This window comes from Protomyctophum parallelum (assembly GCF_964188405.1).
Source record: "Protomyctophum parallelum genome assembly, chromosome: 4".
In the NCBI taxonomy this organism is placed as follows: Eukaryota; Metazoa; Chordata; class Actinopteri; order Myctophiformes; family Myctophidae; genus Protomyctophum; species Protomyctophum parallelum.
In genome coordinates, this window is record NC_139700.1 from 17,646,736 (window position 1) to 17,664,708 (window position 17,973).

Here is a 17,973-nt window from a genome sequence, read left to right on the forward strand (position 1 = left end):
AAAAACTGAGCAGGAAAAAAATAATACTAGTGCTGTTCAGTATTTATGCCACCTGACCAGCCATTGGTTGTAGTATAAAAGAACAATATGGACGTGTTTTTATCCACTGGCTTGGAAAAGAAAACAGCAAATGACTGACCTTTAATTAGCAGTATATTGTGCATGGGTCACTAATTGGGCAGCCTGGGCTTTCAGAGAGCAGCCAGTGCAGCCACCATATGGTAGAAGAATAGACTTGAAGTCTACTCACGACACCGTCATGCAACTAAGTATGAATCAGGCTTAAGGGTCAACTCTTTGGTGCTCTTTCAACCTTAGCACTAATTGTTTTTCTTCTCATCATCCCCTTCCATGATCCCTCTCAAGGAGGGAGACCATGTTTGGTGGTGGCATAAGCTTCTTTGTTGATTTGGGATAGTAGCGTTCTCCCAATGCCACATGGAAAGAGATGGCACTGCTAATTTGACAGGACCAAAGCAATACAATGCTGAAACAGTCTATAAGGTCATTTCCATTTGCTTTTGTCAACATCTCAGTAGAGCAAATTTAAATAGGAAATAATGATGTAAAAGGTAAAAAGACAACTAAGATAACATTACTGTTTTACTGGCAACTAGATGCTCAAGCAAGTGCATCAGATACAAATCTAGATTAGTATGACTTACACTGACTCATACGGAAAACAAGAATGGATTAGTTGGTGGAGGCAGAAAACCTGTCTGAGCTCTGAGGGAGATAAGATATAAGAGTGGAAAATGAGATGAAAGCAGGGAAAATAAAATTAATTAAGTCTTACATGATGTTGCAAACATTCAGCCACAGCATGACACATCATGGGAAAAAAAGTAAAAAAAAAACATAATACAGCACAACTCAAAGCAATTTGATTCAAAGTGCGGGCTTTAAAAAACCAAAACACACAGACTGGATATTTCCTTGTTCTTTTTCATTGTTCACACTTGTTGAGTGTGGTTCTGCCCCTGAGTGGTGTGACTGATTGATCCACCCTTATGGACAGTAAAGATTAAGGGGATGACAAATCAGTATTTGCTTACACAGCGCCTGGTACTAATCTTCTTGTCTTCCTTCAGAGAGCCCCCAGATGACACAGGCTCACACGATCAGTCTGGCACATAGAAAAGGAAGAGGTGGCAGACCCATTTCTGTACAAACAACGGAGGCCACTGACCCGGGACAGCAGCACAGGACCAAACTCTTGATGCACTCCAGGAGTTACTCCCCGAGTATCTCTGTGCAAGGTGTGGACAGCATTGGTGGACAGTACTAGAATCTTCTTGTTTTGGCAGAACATCTATTTCTGTCATTCTCAACTTAAATTCTCAGGAAAGACTGCATAGAGGACAGAATTGTATTAGAGTATTTCATAGAATACATTCACATCTCACAATGGAGGACCACATGGCCAAAATCAACATGTTACCTTCTTCCAACTCGAAGGACTCACGACAACACAACACAGATGCTGCTCAAGCAGGTGAGCCAGAAACAAAAATGTGTTGCAGTTTCACTTCTGAAACGAACTATGATCCGAGTTACTCAATCTTGCTCTCTTCGGCTAAAGCTCTAGCTCCGGGGAAATCACCACCTCAAGGCCTGTTGTGTAAAGTTTGCTCTGACACAAGCAGTGGGAAACACTATGGCATCTATGCCTGTAATGGATGCAGTGGCTTCTTTAAACGCAGCGTGAGACGCAGACTAATCTACAGGTGAGGATGGGGATACACATGCCTACAAAAAAAACAACAGTTATGCTGAAATTATTCTCTGTCACAATGGTGTCGCTCACCAGATATAGCTGATCTAAAAGCTCACAATGTGTCACATTCCTGGCAAATCATAATACAGGTAGATATTGGTTAATTAGAACATGGCTCTGGTCAAAACTCACAGGTGTCAGGCTGGAACTGGTATGTGCCCAGTTGACAAGGCTCATCGCAACCAGTGTCAAGCATGTCGACTGAAGAGGTGCCTCCAAGCTGGCATGAACAAAGATGGTGAGTAGAAAATGAGCCTACAGTGGAAAATAGACTCCCCACCCCAGTAATATATGTTTCAAAATGAGCAAAAATACATTTAGGAGAAAAGACATTTGGAATGTTCAAAAGAAAGAAAGAAATGTATTCTGAAAACATACTACTTTTCATGTTTTGAAACATTCAGTATCAGTGTAATAAGGGTATGATTCTTTTATGGATGTCCATGTGTCAAAGTGTATTCCTATTTGTTCACAGCTGTGCAGAATGAGCGTCAGCCTCGGAGCACAGCACAGGTCAGCCTGGACTCCATTAATATGGACGCAGAAAAGGAGCACCTGGCTACGACAAGGGAGCCCACATACTCCATCATCAGTAGACCACTGGTCAACACCTCCATCACACCTCCTGCCCCCACAAAGCCCAGCGACGGCCCACAAAACAACCACCGCCTCATGGTCAGCCTACTTACTGCTGAGACTTGTGCCAAACTGGAGCCTGAGGATGGTGAGACCATGCAGGGATATGTGAAGATGGAGCATGGGTTATTATAAGGATGTCAGGCAGAAACCTTGTATCTATCTTTTTATGCTTTTTAAATACATTTATGGCCTGTTTTATACATCGTTGACGGCGTATGACAGTTTTGTGCAAAAGTCGCGAAAATAACCGATCTACAAGCTGACAACACGTTGCAATGTGACAATTTTAGAAAATTTGGAAAACACTTCAGTGTTAACACATTCAGGTAGAAAGTCGGGTTAAGTCTGTCTGTAGGTTTTATAAACATTAACCGATAAAACATTAACAAGCGCTTGTGACTACACACACACAAGGCTTGTGCCCGGCAGGGATAAAATGTGTCTAGGGATCGCTGTATGATTTCCCTGACTCTCTTTCTCTGTGCTTTGCAGTGGAAGAGAATATTGACGTGACAACGAATGAGCCAGAGAGAGATAGGCCACCCTCTGAATGTCGCTCGTCTTCCTTGTACAACTCCTGCTGCCCAGAGAGTGTGTATGAGACATCAGCTCGTCTCCTCTTCATGTCTGTCAAATGGGCAAAGAACCTGCCTGTTTTCTCTCACTTGCCATTCAGAGACCAGGTAAGGTTTGTTTTTATTTTATTTACTTTGTTGTAAATTGTAATTTACACTCAAATGTAATCCTGCACCACTTCCAGTGGTGGACAGTACCGGTAACTAACTATTTCCAATTTCCAATACTTTTACTTCTACTCCACTACATCTCCAAGGCACATTTTGTACTTTTACTCCACTACATTTATTTGAGAACTTTAGTTACTATTACAAAACAGTAACCACTTCAGCCCTATTGCAGCTTGTAGATCTGCTATTTTCAAAAGCTTTTTATACATTTGAAAAATTGAAATGGGACATTCTACACGAATGATTACTTCTACTTTTGGTACTTTAAGTACATTTTGAAGCCAATACTTTTGTACTTTTACTAAAGTACATTTTAAATTCCTGACTTTTACTTGTAACAGAGTGTTTCTACGTTGTATTGATACTTTTACTTAAGTAAAAAAAGTACTTTTTCCACCACTGTAATTTACACTCAGATGTATTCCTGCGTCATTTCCAGGTGATCCTGCTGGAGGAAGCTTGGAGTGAGATGTTTCTGCTGTGTGCCATCCAGTGGTCCTTACCCTTGGACAGCTGCCCCCTCCTGTCTCTGCCAGAACTGTCCCCCACGCAGAGTTCCAAAGGCAGCCTCCCCTCCAATGACCTGCGTATCCTAGAGGAGGTCTTTAATCGCTTCAAGACCCTGGCTGTTGATCCCACTGAGTTTGCCTGTCTCAAAGCCATTGTACTCTTCAAGCCAGGTGAGCCAGCATATTGCTTTGCTATTTTCTATTTCTCTTTTCAGGTATTACTTTAGGTGTTTATTCATTGGCGTGGGTGGTCATTGTAACTAACATCAGTTGTGTGACTTCATTGCAGAGATTCGAGGTCTGAAAGACCCAGAACAGGTGGAAAATCTGCAGGACCAGTCGCAGGTGCTGTTGGGTCAGCACATCAATTCTGTATACCCAGCCCAAGCTGCCAGGTACACCCAATAATAACAAAAAGGGCTTTAACCCCATTAAGACTTGGAACACATCCTTGTCGCCTTAGCTTTTAAAAACTTTAACTATTATTTAAAACTTTAGCCGTTGAAAATAGCAGATCCACAAGCTCATAGCGCGCCACTGAGTGCCGTGCTATGAGCTTGTAGATATTCTATTTTTGAAAAATTGTGAAAACGTGTGCAAATCTTTGAATCTATATTCTTTCACCGCAATCATTATATACTTATATATTGGCTTCTGGTGGGTCCCTGCAACAACATATTTTCAGATGGGGGGGTCTGTGGCCAAATATAGATAATTCTGGGGGTCCTTGACATGAAAAACTGTGAGAACCACTGATATAGAAACATATAGGTTTTTCAGAAAACTATCATGATTTAGAAGACATTTGTAGAATCAGGTCTTAATGGGTTAATGACACCTACAGTATGTGCTGTGTGTGTGTGTGTGTGTGTGTGTGTGTGTGTGTGTGTGTGTGTGTGTGTGTGTGTGTGTGTGTGTGTGTGTGTGTGTGTGTGTGTGTGTGTGTGTGTGTGTGTGTCTCTGGGCACACTTTAGCGGACAGCCGCAGACAGAAGAAGCTGTGTGGCAGTCAGCCACGGAGGTGGAGCTTCTTTTCCATCCACCAGCTATCTAAAAACTCGGAAATGACGTAAAACACAGCTTCTTCTGTCCGCGGCTGTCCGCTAAAGTGTGCCCAGAGGGTCTGTGTGTGTGTGTGTGTCATTTATTATGAAAACAGACTCATAATTTTGTTGTTGTTCAGGTGTGGAAGACTTTTGCTCTTGCTGCCATCCCTCCATTTGGTCAGCTCAAAAAGGATAGAGCAACTGTTCTTTCACAGGACCATTGGAAACACACCCATGGAGAAGCTGCTTTGTGACATGTTCAAAAACTAAATGAGCCCCATGCAAAAATGCAGTGGTTTTATGAAGCCAGCTCTCAAAATACATCTTGTTCCAGGAATTTTATTTCATGCTGTTTTTCTTAAAGTCATAATTAAATAATGATGATAATGATGAGCCACCGCCCACCACCATAAGTCACAGACCACACACTGCAATACAATCAATAATTTGGTTTCCTTGTTTTCAATGTTACAAATAATTTACTTTTGCTATATTGAAGGAACTATTTATTTATAGATGCTGGAAAGTAGGAAATATTATGTGTTGTGTAATTTTGAAATTTGAATATGTATTTTTAGTAAATAAAAATAAACTAATACCTTTATTTGGTGTCAGTTATTGTTCTTGTGCAATGTGCACTGTGTTCATCCCTGATCATCGATTTGTTCTCAAGAGGAAGATTTCCTCCTAATCAGCTTATTTTATGAAGCTACATCACAAGTAGAGGACAGTCAGGGCACAGGTTAATCTTACTAGAGAATCTCTGCAGTGCTTTTTTAGAAGCAGAGGGTGGCGGTAATGCACCAATGTAACGCTAAGCACCACATACATAGTCTGATAGTCAACGCTCGATAGCCATCAGTAAAACCAAAGAAGAATGGGGAATAAATAAACCAAGGACTGAAATAAACACGGAAGTGGACAACATTGACACTGGCCATCCAAGCAGCTCGTTTTTGTGCAGACAACCCGTCAGCAAATGTCTAAGAAATGGTTAAGTATAATATAGTAATAGTATATAATGTATCGAATTTGAGTAGTGCGTGGTGACGATGTCTAGCAGCTACCACTACCAGTCCCTTCAACAGAGCGACACAAGAAGACACCCAGGATTGTTCGTGGAAAGAGAGAGTCAGTCCCACCAACATAAAGGACACTCTTTTGACTACATACCTAAAGTCACTGACAACGACTTCACCGGTAGGTAACAGTTATTATAGGCCAGGGTATATCCCAATGAATCCCACAAATAACCCGTAGTGGCTACGTTAATTTATCATAATAGACAGTTGTAAATTGTTAGCCATGGTTCACATGATATTCGTGCTTACGACGACCATGTTTAAGGGCTAAGCGCTTGTATGATCGCTGGGTGTGACTGTCATGGACTGGACTGGTAACTGTGTATATGCGACGCGAAATATAAGGCGCTTACCTTGATGCCCCAAATGTTAGAGAGGCCTGTGGGGTGCTTGTGCAATGTTACAGTCCGTAGTTTTCAATAAAGAAGTGTTTTAATTTAATCCCGTTTGTGGCCGAACGGCATTTCTCATTGCACCCTCAGAGATGGGCAAAATACATTGAAAATGTATTTTGATACAAAATACAAATACTGGGTCAAAAATGTATCTAAATACAAAATACAAATACAGGTCTGAGAAATGTATTTGAGATACAAATACGTATTTTGTATTTTGAAAATACATGAAAATACATTTTCATGAACATGTGTATAATGATAAGTAAATTCATAATTGATTGCCAAATATTAAATGAATGACCTGTCAGAATGTCTAATACATTGAAGATTATTAAGAAGAACTTGAAGATATGAGCCTTGTGAGGTTAGTCTCCAACAACTGAAGGCCCGCACTACTCTGCCTCTCATTTGTGGTTCAATTTGAGTGTGTAAGCTTTGATTGATTGATTGATTGATTGAAATATGTATTAACAGTTTGCAGAATTACAGTACATTTCAAGCAAAAAATCTATACAAAGACTGTTAACTGTGAGTGGACGACCCAATTAATCATTACACTTGTTTACAACAGGGTCCACCGCATGTTCAATTCATCAAAACATTTAGAGACGTACAAATAGACACTTCTATATAGTTAAAGAACAGAACAGGAATTCATCATAAAGGAAGCAAAAAGGGAAAAGAAACATATACAGTGAGGGAAAAAAAGGGGGGGGTGGTCGGGGGGGGGGGGGATTCAGATTTTCCGGGGGCCAGTTTCGAATTGCAGCCGTCCGTAGGTGCCCTTTGAGAGCGGTTCTGAAGGAGTCAAGGGATTCATATGTCTTAATGACTGTTGGTAGGGCGTTCCACATTTTGGTGGCATAGGAGCGAAAATAATTTAGTCCCTTGTTTGTGCCGAATCTGGGTTGTACATGGTTTGTTGCACTCCCTCTGGTGTTGTGGGTGTGGACTTTGTTTACATTAAGGAAGTATTTAGACAGGTACATGGGTATCTTGGTGGTGTATCGAATCTTGTGGACCAGACCCATTGCAAGATGCTGTACTCTGTCGTCGACCCTAAGCCATCTCAGCCTGTCAAAGTGGGCAGGGGTGAGGTGGGTTTGGGGGGTGAGGCAAAGTAGGAGCCTGACCAGTTTGTTTTGGGAGGTCTGGAGCCTTGTTTTAAGGGCCTTTGAGGTGCTGTGGTACCAAGAGGTGCATGCATAGTGATAAAATGGCCACCAACGTAATCAAAAAAGTCAATCAAAGAACAAGATTCCTTTACAGGATCTCCTCACTGGTCAACAAAATCACCTTGAAGACCTTAACAGGAGGCCTCATACAAGGTTTATTTGACTATGCATCCACCTCTTGGTACCACAGCACCTCAAAGGCCCTTAAAACAAGGCTCCAGACCTCCCAAAACAAACTGGTCAGGCTCCTACTTGGCCTCACCCCCCGAACCCACCTCACCCCGTGACCCCTGCCCACTTTGACAGGCTGGGATGGCTTAGGGTCGACGACAGACTACAGCATCTTGCAATGGGTCTGGTCCACAAGATTCGATACACCACCAAGATACCCATTGATTGATTGATTGAAATCTTTATTAACAGTTTGTAGAATTTACAGTACATTTTAAGCACAAACTCAATACAAAGACTGTCAACTGTGAGTGGACGACCCAATTAAGCATTACACTTGTTTACAACAGGGTCCACATTGTTCAATTCATCAAAACATTTAAGGACATACAAACATTTAGAGACATACAAATAGACATTTCTCTGTAGGTAAAGAACAGAACAGGAATTCATCATATGGGAAGCAAAAAAGGGAAAATATACAATATACAGTGAGGGAAAATGGGGTGGGGGGGTGGGGGGGATTCAGATTTTACAGAGGCCAGTTTCGAATTGCAGCCGTCCGTAGGTGCCCTTTGAGAGCGGTTTTGAAGGAGTCAAGGGATTCACATGTCTTAATGACTGTTGGTAGGGCGTTCCACATTTTGGTGGCATAGGAGCGAAAATAATTTAGTCCCTTGTTTGTGCCGAATCTGGGTTGTACATGGTTTGTTGCACTCCCTCTGGTGTTGTGGGTGTGGACTTCGTTTACATTAAGGAAGTATTTAGACAGGTACATGGGTATCTTGGTGGTGTATCGAATCTTGTGGACCAGACCCATTGCAAGATGCTGTACTCTGTCGTCGACCCTAAGCCATCCCAGCCTGTCAAAGTGGGCAGGGGTGAGGTGGGTTCGGGGGGTGAGGCCAAGTAGGAGCCTGACCAGTTTGTTTTGAGAGGTCTGGAGCCTTGTTTTAAGGGCCTTTGAGGTGCTGTGGTACCAAGAGGTGGATGCATAGTCAAAGAAACCTTGTACGAGGGCTCCTGTTAAGGTCTTCAAGGTGGTTTTGCTGACCAGTGAGGAGATCCTGTGAAGGAATCTTGTTCTTTGATTGACTTTTTTGATTACGTTGGTGGCCATTTTATCACCGGAAAGATTGGCCTCCAGGATGGAACCTAGGTAGGTAATTTCATCTTTTCGTGTGATAATATTGTCACCGACTCTAACCAAGAAGCCATCTGCCTTGCTGAGTTTACTATTTGATCCGAAGAGGATGGATTCAGTTTTTCCCAGGTGTAAGGATAGTTTGTTATCAGCGAGCCAGGTGCAGATTCTACCGAGTTCAGAGCTGAGGGTCTTTTCAACCTGCAGTTTGTTCCTGTCCGAGACCAGCAGTGCTGAGTCATCTGCGAACAGGAACAAGTTGCAGTCACAAGCTGAAGTCATGTCGTTAACATAAATTAGGAACAGTAAAGGCCCTAGTATGCTTCCTTGTGGGACGCCACAGCTCACTGGGAGGGGAGGGGACAGTGTTCCGTTCACCTCCACCATCTGTTCTCTCCCCTCCAGGTAGGATTGCATCCAGCTCACTGATGTGCTATCAAAACCAATAGCTTTAAGCTTGTTAACCAGTATGGAGTGGTTCACGGTGTCAAAAGCCTTTTGGAGGTCCAGCATGACCATGCCGCAGTATTTTCCAGCATCCACCTCGTGTTTGATGTGGTCGCTCAAATAGAGGAGGCATGTGTCAGTGGAGTGGGATGTTCTGAAACCAGATTGGAACTCGTACAGCAATTTATTAGTGGCAAGATACTTTTCAACCTGTTCATAGACTATTTTTTCCATCACTTTCGAGATGGAGCTTAGAATAGAAATAGGGCGGTAGTTGCCGGGTTCTAATTTACTCCCTTTTTTGTACAAGGGGGTTACTTTGGCCAGTTTAAAATCTTGGGGGACCTGTCCCTGTTTGATGGAGAGGTTAACTATGTGGGTGATGACTGGAGCTATGGAAAAGGCTGAGTCTCTGAGAAATTTGGAGGGAATATTGTCATGGCCAGTGGCCTTGTGGGGTTGGAGGGCACTCAGTTTTTTAAGTACCTCCTCGGTTGTTACCATTGCCATTTTAAAATCATCTTTACAAACACCAAGGTTTTTGTAGAAGGCTTTGATGTGCTCTACACCAAAACGCCCAGAGTGGGAGGGCAGTTTGCTAACCAGCTTTGTTGCAATGTTTGTAAAGAAGATGTTCAAGTGGTTGGCTACATCGAGTTTGTCAGTGATGAGGGTGTTATTCGATTTGATGTTTATGTTAGTAAACCTGGTTTTTAGTTTCCGACCACAGCCTAGTTGGTTGTTTAGTAACTTCCATAGCTCCCGAGGATTGTTTTTGATTTCCTCGGCTTTATCATTGATAAAGTTACATTTGGCTGATTTGGTCATGGCAATTACACCGTTTCTTAGCTTGTTACACTGGGCTTTTAGGTTGCACAGTTTGGTTTGGAGATCACTGTCGAAGCGCTTGCACTTGGCTAGTTTGGACTTGCATTTAAGAAGTTCAGAGCATTTGTTGTCTCTGGCTTTCATTGCAGTCAGTATGTCCGAATTCATCCATGGCTCCGAGCGGGTTTTGACCCTGACGGTTCTCAAAGGAGCCATGATGTTTAGTACTGATGTAAATTTGGTTTTAAAGCCAAGCCATGCTTCTTCGACTAGTGAGCTCCTGAGCACATCGGACCAATCCAGATTCTCCAGTTCAAGGTTAAAGGCCTCACTAGAGTAGGTTTTGAGGTCCCTAGATATGACTGTTTTGTGACAGTCAAACTTTAGTTTTTGTATTTTGCGGGTACAGAAAATCATAAAATGATCACTGAGCCCACATACAATAACCCCTTTCTTTGAGATTCTGGATTTGTCCGAGGTCAGAATGAGATCAATGACAGTTTGAGAAGAATCACACACTCTTGTGGGTTGGGTAATTAGCTGACTGATACTATGCAGATCACAAAACCGACTAAATGACTTGAACACAGGAGCTTCCTTATGACGCATATCCGTATTGTAGTCGCCAATCAGGATCTTCTCTACACATTCCTCCCCAGCTAAGCACCCCTCAAGTATATCATAGAACCCATTCTGATCGGGCGGTCTATAGACGGTGCCCACTAATACCGATTTAGCATTTTTGAAAATTAATTCAACCCACACAGTTTCAATTTCATCATGCTGCAAGTCAGTACGAGTAATGTATTCAGTATCTTGGTGAATATACATGCACACGCCACCACCATGCCTGTTTCTGTCATTTCTAATGACTGAGTAATTTTCTATTTCAATCTCTGGGTCTTTAGTAGACTCATCAAGTTTAGTTTCAGAGAAACACAGTATGTTTGCCTTACCGTTCTGGAACAGATGTCTGATCTCAGCTAGTTTGGGACTCAAGCTATTCACATTCAAATGGAACAGGTGAAGGCCGTTGGATGCGACGATTGTGTTAATTTCGTCTGTGTTGAAGTACTCAGAGGTGTGACTGAGGATGGGCGGTTGAATGTCCGAGGCTGAGGTGTGAGTGGGGAGGGGCGGTGGAATGTGGGGGGTGTCTGAACATGTCTGAACATGTCTGGACATGTCTGTAGGCCAGGTCAGATCCATCCTGGTGTCTGGGTCCGTGGCTGGGGTGGGAATGGGTGGTCTATTATCCTCTGTAGTCCTGGGTTGACTGTGGGTGTGGGGGAGGGGGTGGTGTTCCTCGTTCAGCTCCATGATCACTGCCGCTGGGGTGGCTTCGGCGAACAAAACGCCTGCGGTGGTATGTGGGGGTCCGCTGGCGTTGGTTGTCTGCAGTTCATGGGCTGATCTTGAAGTTGCGTCCGTGGTCCGTTCCGTGGGGGAGGCGCTCGAGGCGCTCGCGTCGCTCTGGAAGGCGTGGAAGCCGTGGTGCGTTGCGATGGGAACGGCCGTTGTTTGCGGAAGCAACAGTTGCTGCTGTGAGTGCAGTCTTGCTTGTGATCGGGTAACCGGTCCAGGATTGAAGTGAATATCTCCCGATAGTAACAAGAAAAGAATAATCACAGTTCTGCGATCCATCTTGCCAGTCGGGGGCTTGTACTTGCGATTCGGGTTCGCTGTTAACAGGCCATGAATCGCTGCTGATCCAAAAGAAATGTGTTTACATTCAACGCCAGTTAGAAGGTAAAAATCGCTGTGAAACTCCTCCGCTTCGATTCCTTGACGTTCCATCTCTTCTTGGTGGTGTAAGGTCCTTGTTGGATTAAAGTATGCGTCCGTAATCCATAGCATGAAGAGGAGGAAAAAGGCGGAAAAGGTTGAAAACATAGCTAAAAATCGCTGTTGTCTGGGGAGCTCTCTGAAGTGCGACCGATCCGTTCGAGGGTCAGCTGTAGGGTCTACCTGTCTACCTGTCTAATACCACACCCACAACACCAGAGGGAGTGCAACAAACCATGTACAACCCAGATCCGGCACAAACAAGGGACTAAATTATTTTCACTCCTATGCCACCAAAATGTGGAACGCCCTACCAACAGTCATTAAGACATGTGAATCCCTTGACTCCTTCAAAACCGCTCTCAAAGGGCACCTACGGACGGCTGCAATGCGAAACTGGCCCCCATAAAATCTGAATCCCCCCCACCGCCCCCCCCCCCCCCCTTTTTTTTCCCCTCACTGTATATGTATCTTTTCCCTTTTTGCTTCCTTTATGATGAATTCCTGTTCTGTTCTTTAACTATATAGAAGTGTCTATTTGTACGTCTCTAAATGTTTTGATGAATTGAACATGGTGGACCCTGTTGTAAACAAGTGTAATGATTAATTGGGTCGTCTACTCATAGTTAACAGTCTTTGTATTGAGTTTGTGATTGAAATGTACTGTAATTCTGCAAACTGTTAATACATATTTCAATCAATCAATCTGATTGATTAATCAGAAGGCGGAATAGAAGTGACATCACACATTGTGTTGTGTTGTGTGTATGGGTGCGTGTGTTTTGACAGTTTAAACCTGAGGCAGTGTAAATGTTTAACATGTCCATTTGAGAATAAAATTACATTAAAACAAAAAAAGTATTTTATGTATTTGAAATACAGAAAATACTCAATCTGAAAGTATTTAGATACAAAATACATCTCATTTCTTCCATCCCAGCGAAATACAAATTACAAAATACAAAAAAGTATTTCAAATACGTATTTCAAATACATGTATTTCAAATACTGCCCATCTCTGTGCACCCTTCGTTTTACTTCCTGTTTACGTTGAGCGTAATTCCCTTAGAGTATATATAACTCTATGGTAATTCCGACTGTCACCGGATGCGCCCTCTCACTACCGCCATGTATATTGGGAATTTCCGACAGAATCGGCCACAAACGGGATTAAAACACTTTCTTCATTGAAACTACGGACTAATACATTGCACAAGCACCCAGCAGGCCTCTCTAATATTTGGGGCATCAGGGCAAGCACCTTATATTTTGCATTTGTACATGTTCGGACAGAGCTCTGGGCTCAGCCTAGTGTCCGTTCTCCAACCTCAGGGAAATGAAGCCTCAGTTTAGACTCTCGTAGCCTACAGTAGATTAAAAAAAATAAATCAAACTCGATCAAATACATCTACGAGAGTCTAAAATGTAATCTTAGGCTAAATCCAACAAAGAAAATGCATCATGTGTTGCAGTGATAAAGTAGTATGACTGCATATTAATCATATAGTACTTTCTACCTCTCTTGTAGATTTGTCACAAGGATGGCTGTCCTGGATCTGCAACCTGATTGTCATTTTCTTGGTCCACATCTTAACCGTTATAAGTTTTCCTATATCAGGATGGTTTGTGTTGAAAGTTAGTGGGCATTCCTCCTATATAAGCTGTTATATTACACACAATTCATTTCATGTATGCCATACTGTACACAGGCTCAGCCATAGATCACCTATGCAGTGCCCCATGTCCTCTAGATTCTAATCCATTTGACAATTCTGGTGGAAATTGTGTTTTAACCCATTTAGGCCTGACGTCAAAATAAAAATAAAATCTTCAAAACCCAAAATGGGTACATCAATTTCCTAAGAGCTTCACCTGGACCACATTCTCATACCCGACTGGGCCTTAAAACATCCTTTGGTGAGCACACATGTATGGGCAGTTTTGGGCACACAGGTGTGTTTGGCACCTGCCAATTGTGTGCTCGATACCTACTGTATGTGCTCACAAAAATCAATTTTCATATGTCCAGACCTGTCGGGTAGGATAATCTGTGTGAAGCTCCTGGAAAAATGTATATATTTGACTTTCAACTGCATGGAACTAGAGAACAATAGCTGACTGAAGGGGTGAGTTGAGTACCCAAGCATCGCTACTACAACTTCTATTTGTTGCCGCGATGACTCTGCTAGTCTGCTACCTGGGAGGGTATGATATGATAGGTCAAAGCCATATAGGGCTAGCCAGTGCAATACAACTTTTAGATCAATCCTAACAAACTCTGTGTTTGGCATTGTCACTAGACGGTTCCTAACTACCAGAGGATTGTTGTGTTCCGTCTGGGACGGATTTGTCCTCCAAAAGGACCCGGAGTTGTCCTTCTGCTGCCCCTCATAGACCAATGGCAAAGGGTAGACCTGCGTACCCGAGCCTTCAACATACCTCCCTGTCAGGTACACCAACATACACATACTTTATTGATCACTGTGGGGAAATTGATTCTCTGCCTTTAACCCATCTCAATTACAGTGGTGCAGTGCCAGGGGACCTCTCCCTCCACTGTAGCTCCTGGATAAGTCCCACTGTGTTAAGATCCAGCTAAGGGCGCAAACTGGACCCTTTGCTATATGTAAAGGTAGTCCCGGTGTCTTACAGATGTCTGTAGTTCCGATGGTCTGGAAAAACATAGTCAATTTGTTGAAATGACCTTTAAACCACTTGAACCCTAGTATGCATATTTTGAAGGATCACTTAATTTAAGTTGCAATACGTTGTGAGTTTGTAGATTTTCAAAAAGCTTTTGTGTAGAGGGGGGGGGGGGGGGGGGGGGGGGGGAAGAGTGGACCGAGTGTGGAGCCAACTCAGGTCAAGTTTACAGTATAGTTTTAATTAGGTTTAAGTGGTTAAACCAGCTGTTTGCCAGCCTGCACCAAATGTAACATGGAGACACTATCCTGATCTGGGAATGCCAATGCACGTTTAACATTGTGGCACGTATACAATCAGGAACACGCCTGCATATTAAACTTGGCGAAGGAGAGAAAACAGCGAGGTTATTTTGCATCTTCTGAAATGCTACCATTCCAGGTGACTACTCGGGATGGTGGTGTGCTGTTGATGGGAGCAGACATTCAGTTCCGAATCTGGAATCCAGTCATGTCGGTGGTGTCTGTCCAGGACCTCAACGCATCGACCAGGCTAACATCGCAGAACGTCATGACCCAAAGCCTGGGAAAGAAGACTGTTGGAGAAATCCAAACTGAGAGAGTGAAGCTGGGGGAATACCTTGGGGTGAGGACAAGAAGATTCTTCCGAGTTAAATTAAACACTTTCCACCTGGTGTTTCAACCTGGTGTCCCTATTTTGGGCATCTCATTATAGGTGAACATCTTCAAAATGAGTTTGTTTGTCGGTTCAGACTTAATTCATTGAAACCAACTATTTTTCTCACAGGTGGACATCAATGAGATGACCCGGTCCTGGGGTCTGGAGGTGGACAGAGTGGAGCTGGCAGTGGGATCTTTACTAAAGGCCCCACAGGAGGGCCCCTCAGGGCCTTTCATTGTGCCTCCCTCAGTGCCTGGGCTGGAGGGCCTTGCTGGCCCCATTCAGCAGCTGGCCATGCACTTTATGGGTCAAGGTGGACTTCTTCAGCCTCAGAAAGGTGCTGCAACACACTCATGCTGCTTTCACACTGGCAGATGGAACATATACAAAGATGCAAAGCTACACAGCGTATTTGTATCTGAAGTTGAAACCAGCTCAATGTTTTTGTAGCTTTTGCAGCAACTACAAACGTCTGATGCATCTTTGCATCTTCATGTCGCTGGCTTCCAATGACAAATGACAATGAATGGTAGACTGTATCTTTGCATCTGCCCATGTGAACGCAGCATCAGTCTCCACCATCTCTTTTCTGCTCTGTTTGTATGACCAGTGTAATAACATGTATCTTATGTCTTGCATTTCCTTAGAGGACAATGTAAGTTTTGTAGATGAGCTTGGAGATGCTCCTCCTCTGCCCGTCATGGCCAGGCCTGGCTCTGTGGAGGAGCTGCTGGGGGTGGTCAAACTGCTGCTGTCGGACACCTTGGTCAGACGGGTGGGGGCCTGCTTCCAGTTCCACATCAGCTCAGAGGACGGACAATGCAAAAGCTATTACGTGGATCTGAGTCAAGGTGACCATTCAACCAGGTTGCATTAAAAATGTCAACGGATGTAACGGATTACTAAATCATCTTCATATAATTATAGAGTAATCTAAGTAATGTCATCTGATTACTTTAAATTACAAAAAAAAAATACTATACACCGTTACATGAAATAATTCGAAGTTTACTGAAAGTAATCCCATCACATTACTTATGGTTACTGACTAAAGACAACGCAATTCCAAAATGCTTCATCGTCACGTAATAGGCACATACTATGTTGATTGATGATTTGGATGTGACGACAATATGCACTCTGATTCTTGTATTGTGTATTGTATTGTATTGGCTTTTAAAAAATCTAATCATGTGGATCTCGGGACCCAGATGGGAATGATGTGGCTCCATTGTGGATCTCGGATCCACATTGTTTCCACAATTGTATCTACAATGTTGCCAGCTTGTGTCTATGTATCTATGACGTATGACTAGAAATTAGTTTGGCAATGTTTCAGCCCAGTCAGAGTCCCATTGACCACACACAGCCTCGTAGATCAGCTATTTTAGTTTTTGTCTTTTTAAAGGAAAAGAAAATAGGAGGGCAGCAGCCAGAGGCTATGGATGACTATTTGGGGGTCTTTGGGATGGAAAGGTTTAGGAACCCTTGCATTAACTGCCCAATGCCACAAAGCACCCTTAACATTTGTTTTATTGTCTGTGTGTGCATCGTAGGCAGCGGTGCAGCTGATGTAGGCTCCCCGTGCCAGCAGCCAGATGTCACCTTGAATATGTGTGACAGGGATCTACTGGCCATGTTTGAGGGCAGCCTGAGACCATATGCTGCCTACACCAGTGGGAGACTGAAAGTCCAGGGAGACCTGAAGACTGCAATGAAGTTGGAGGAAATCATAAAGTTACTTAGGCAATAGCTGTGGCAGTGTCCTAGTGAATCAACCACTTCAGTTAGAAGGTCCAAATTTCAGTCTTTGCTGCAGCCATGTGTCTTGTGGAAGAGTTTCTGATTATGGCACTGCACTGTACTCCTTGTTCACATATTGCCTTAGTTGACTTTACAAATATGTAATGTAGGCTCCAATTTCTATCCAAATTAGCTTACATGTTATAATTTATTTCAACAAGGGATTGGACTGCTAGTTATTTGACTAAAATAACTTCAGAATGCAATTACTGTAACTTGTGTTTTTATCTATTTATAGGTGTTTTGTATCGTGTAATGCAAATTAATTGCAGTTTAATGTTTTATTTATTATAAATCAGACATTGATGTGGAAATTAGTCAGACATGAGATGAAGCAACCTTTTCAGTTCCAACTATGAACAGTTCAAACCATGTAAAGCCCATCTCACACCGGGTGCGCAGCGACGCGGCAAAGCCTGGAAAATAGAACAGTGGCGTATCGGAGCGTCAGGCGAGGCGTGAACGCGCGTCGGACGCCGCCGGTGTGCGATAGGTTCATTGAAAATAACGGAGGCGGCTGTTTTGACGCGCGGCGTTCGCAGACGGTGTGTGTAGCCCTTTAGAATCACAGAAGCAGAGCAGAGGTATTAATATCAGCTAGTACTCCTACAGGGTGGTATATAAGAATGCACAACATGCAATGCTTCCTTTTGAAATGTATGTCAATACTCCAAACAGCATTAAAAAGTGCACTTCTATATTTGTGTCTGTGTTTGTACAGTACCAAAAAAAAGATTTTAAACATCAGTTTCAGAGTCTCTTATTTTTTCTTTGTTTTGCGGGGCATGGCTTTTGGAAATCACGTCATATGCTAGCCAATTCTATGGACTTGTGATAAATTACGTGAGACTCCATCTGGCTGATATAAATACTGCCCTCGCTGCACCCCTCACTTCACATGAATGTGATTTTTTATTTCTGTGACGGTTCTATCACAAGTAACTGATTTTTATTGTGTGTGAAATAGACCTTTGCTATTTGAGTAAAAGTCATGTCACTTTTGAGGAACATAATGTCAGTTGAGGTGTTTTCTGGGACACTTGCGCCATCTACAGGTTCGCAGATGCATTTTGGTTATTTTTCCACCCAATGTCATTAG

The 17,973-nt window shown here is 43.0% G+C and overlaps 2 protein-coding genes across 2 annotated transcripts; both read left to right on the forward strand.

Moving 5' to 3' along the window:
* Nucleotides 1-1,407: 1,407 nt before the first annotated feature.
* Nucleotides 1,408-4,987, forward strand: LOC310857089 (photoreceptor-specific nuclear receptor-like; the record flags this gene model as incomplete). Its single annotated transcript, XM_083762702.1, has 8 exons — nt 1,408-1,495; nt 1,583-1,727; nt 1,912-2,015; nt 2,253-2,501; nt 2,909-3,099; nt 3,602-3,842; nt 3,961-4,066; nt 4,855-4,987. The coding sequence occupies 8 exons, from the start codon at nt 1,408-1,410 to the stop codon at nt 4,985-4,987; spliced, it is 1,257 nt and encodes a 418-aa protein (XP_083618828.1).
* Nucleotides 4,988-5,584: 597 nt separating this feature from the next.
* Nucleotides 5,585-17,561, forward strand: stoml1 (stomatin (EPB72)-like 1). Its single transcript, XM_083763810.1, has 7 exons — nt 5,585-5,917; nt 13,276-13,382; nt 14,048-14,197; nt 14,832-15,035; nt 15,198-15,408; nt 15,719-15,922; nt 16,628-17,561. The coding sequence occupies exons 1-7, from the start codon at nt 5,770-5,772 to the stop codon at nt 16,822-16,824; spliced, it is 1,221 nt and encodes a 406-aa protein (XP_083619936.1). The 5' UTR covers nt 5,585-5,769; the 3' UTR covers nt 16,825-17,561.
* Nucleotides 17,562-17,973: the final 412 nt, after the last annotated feature.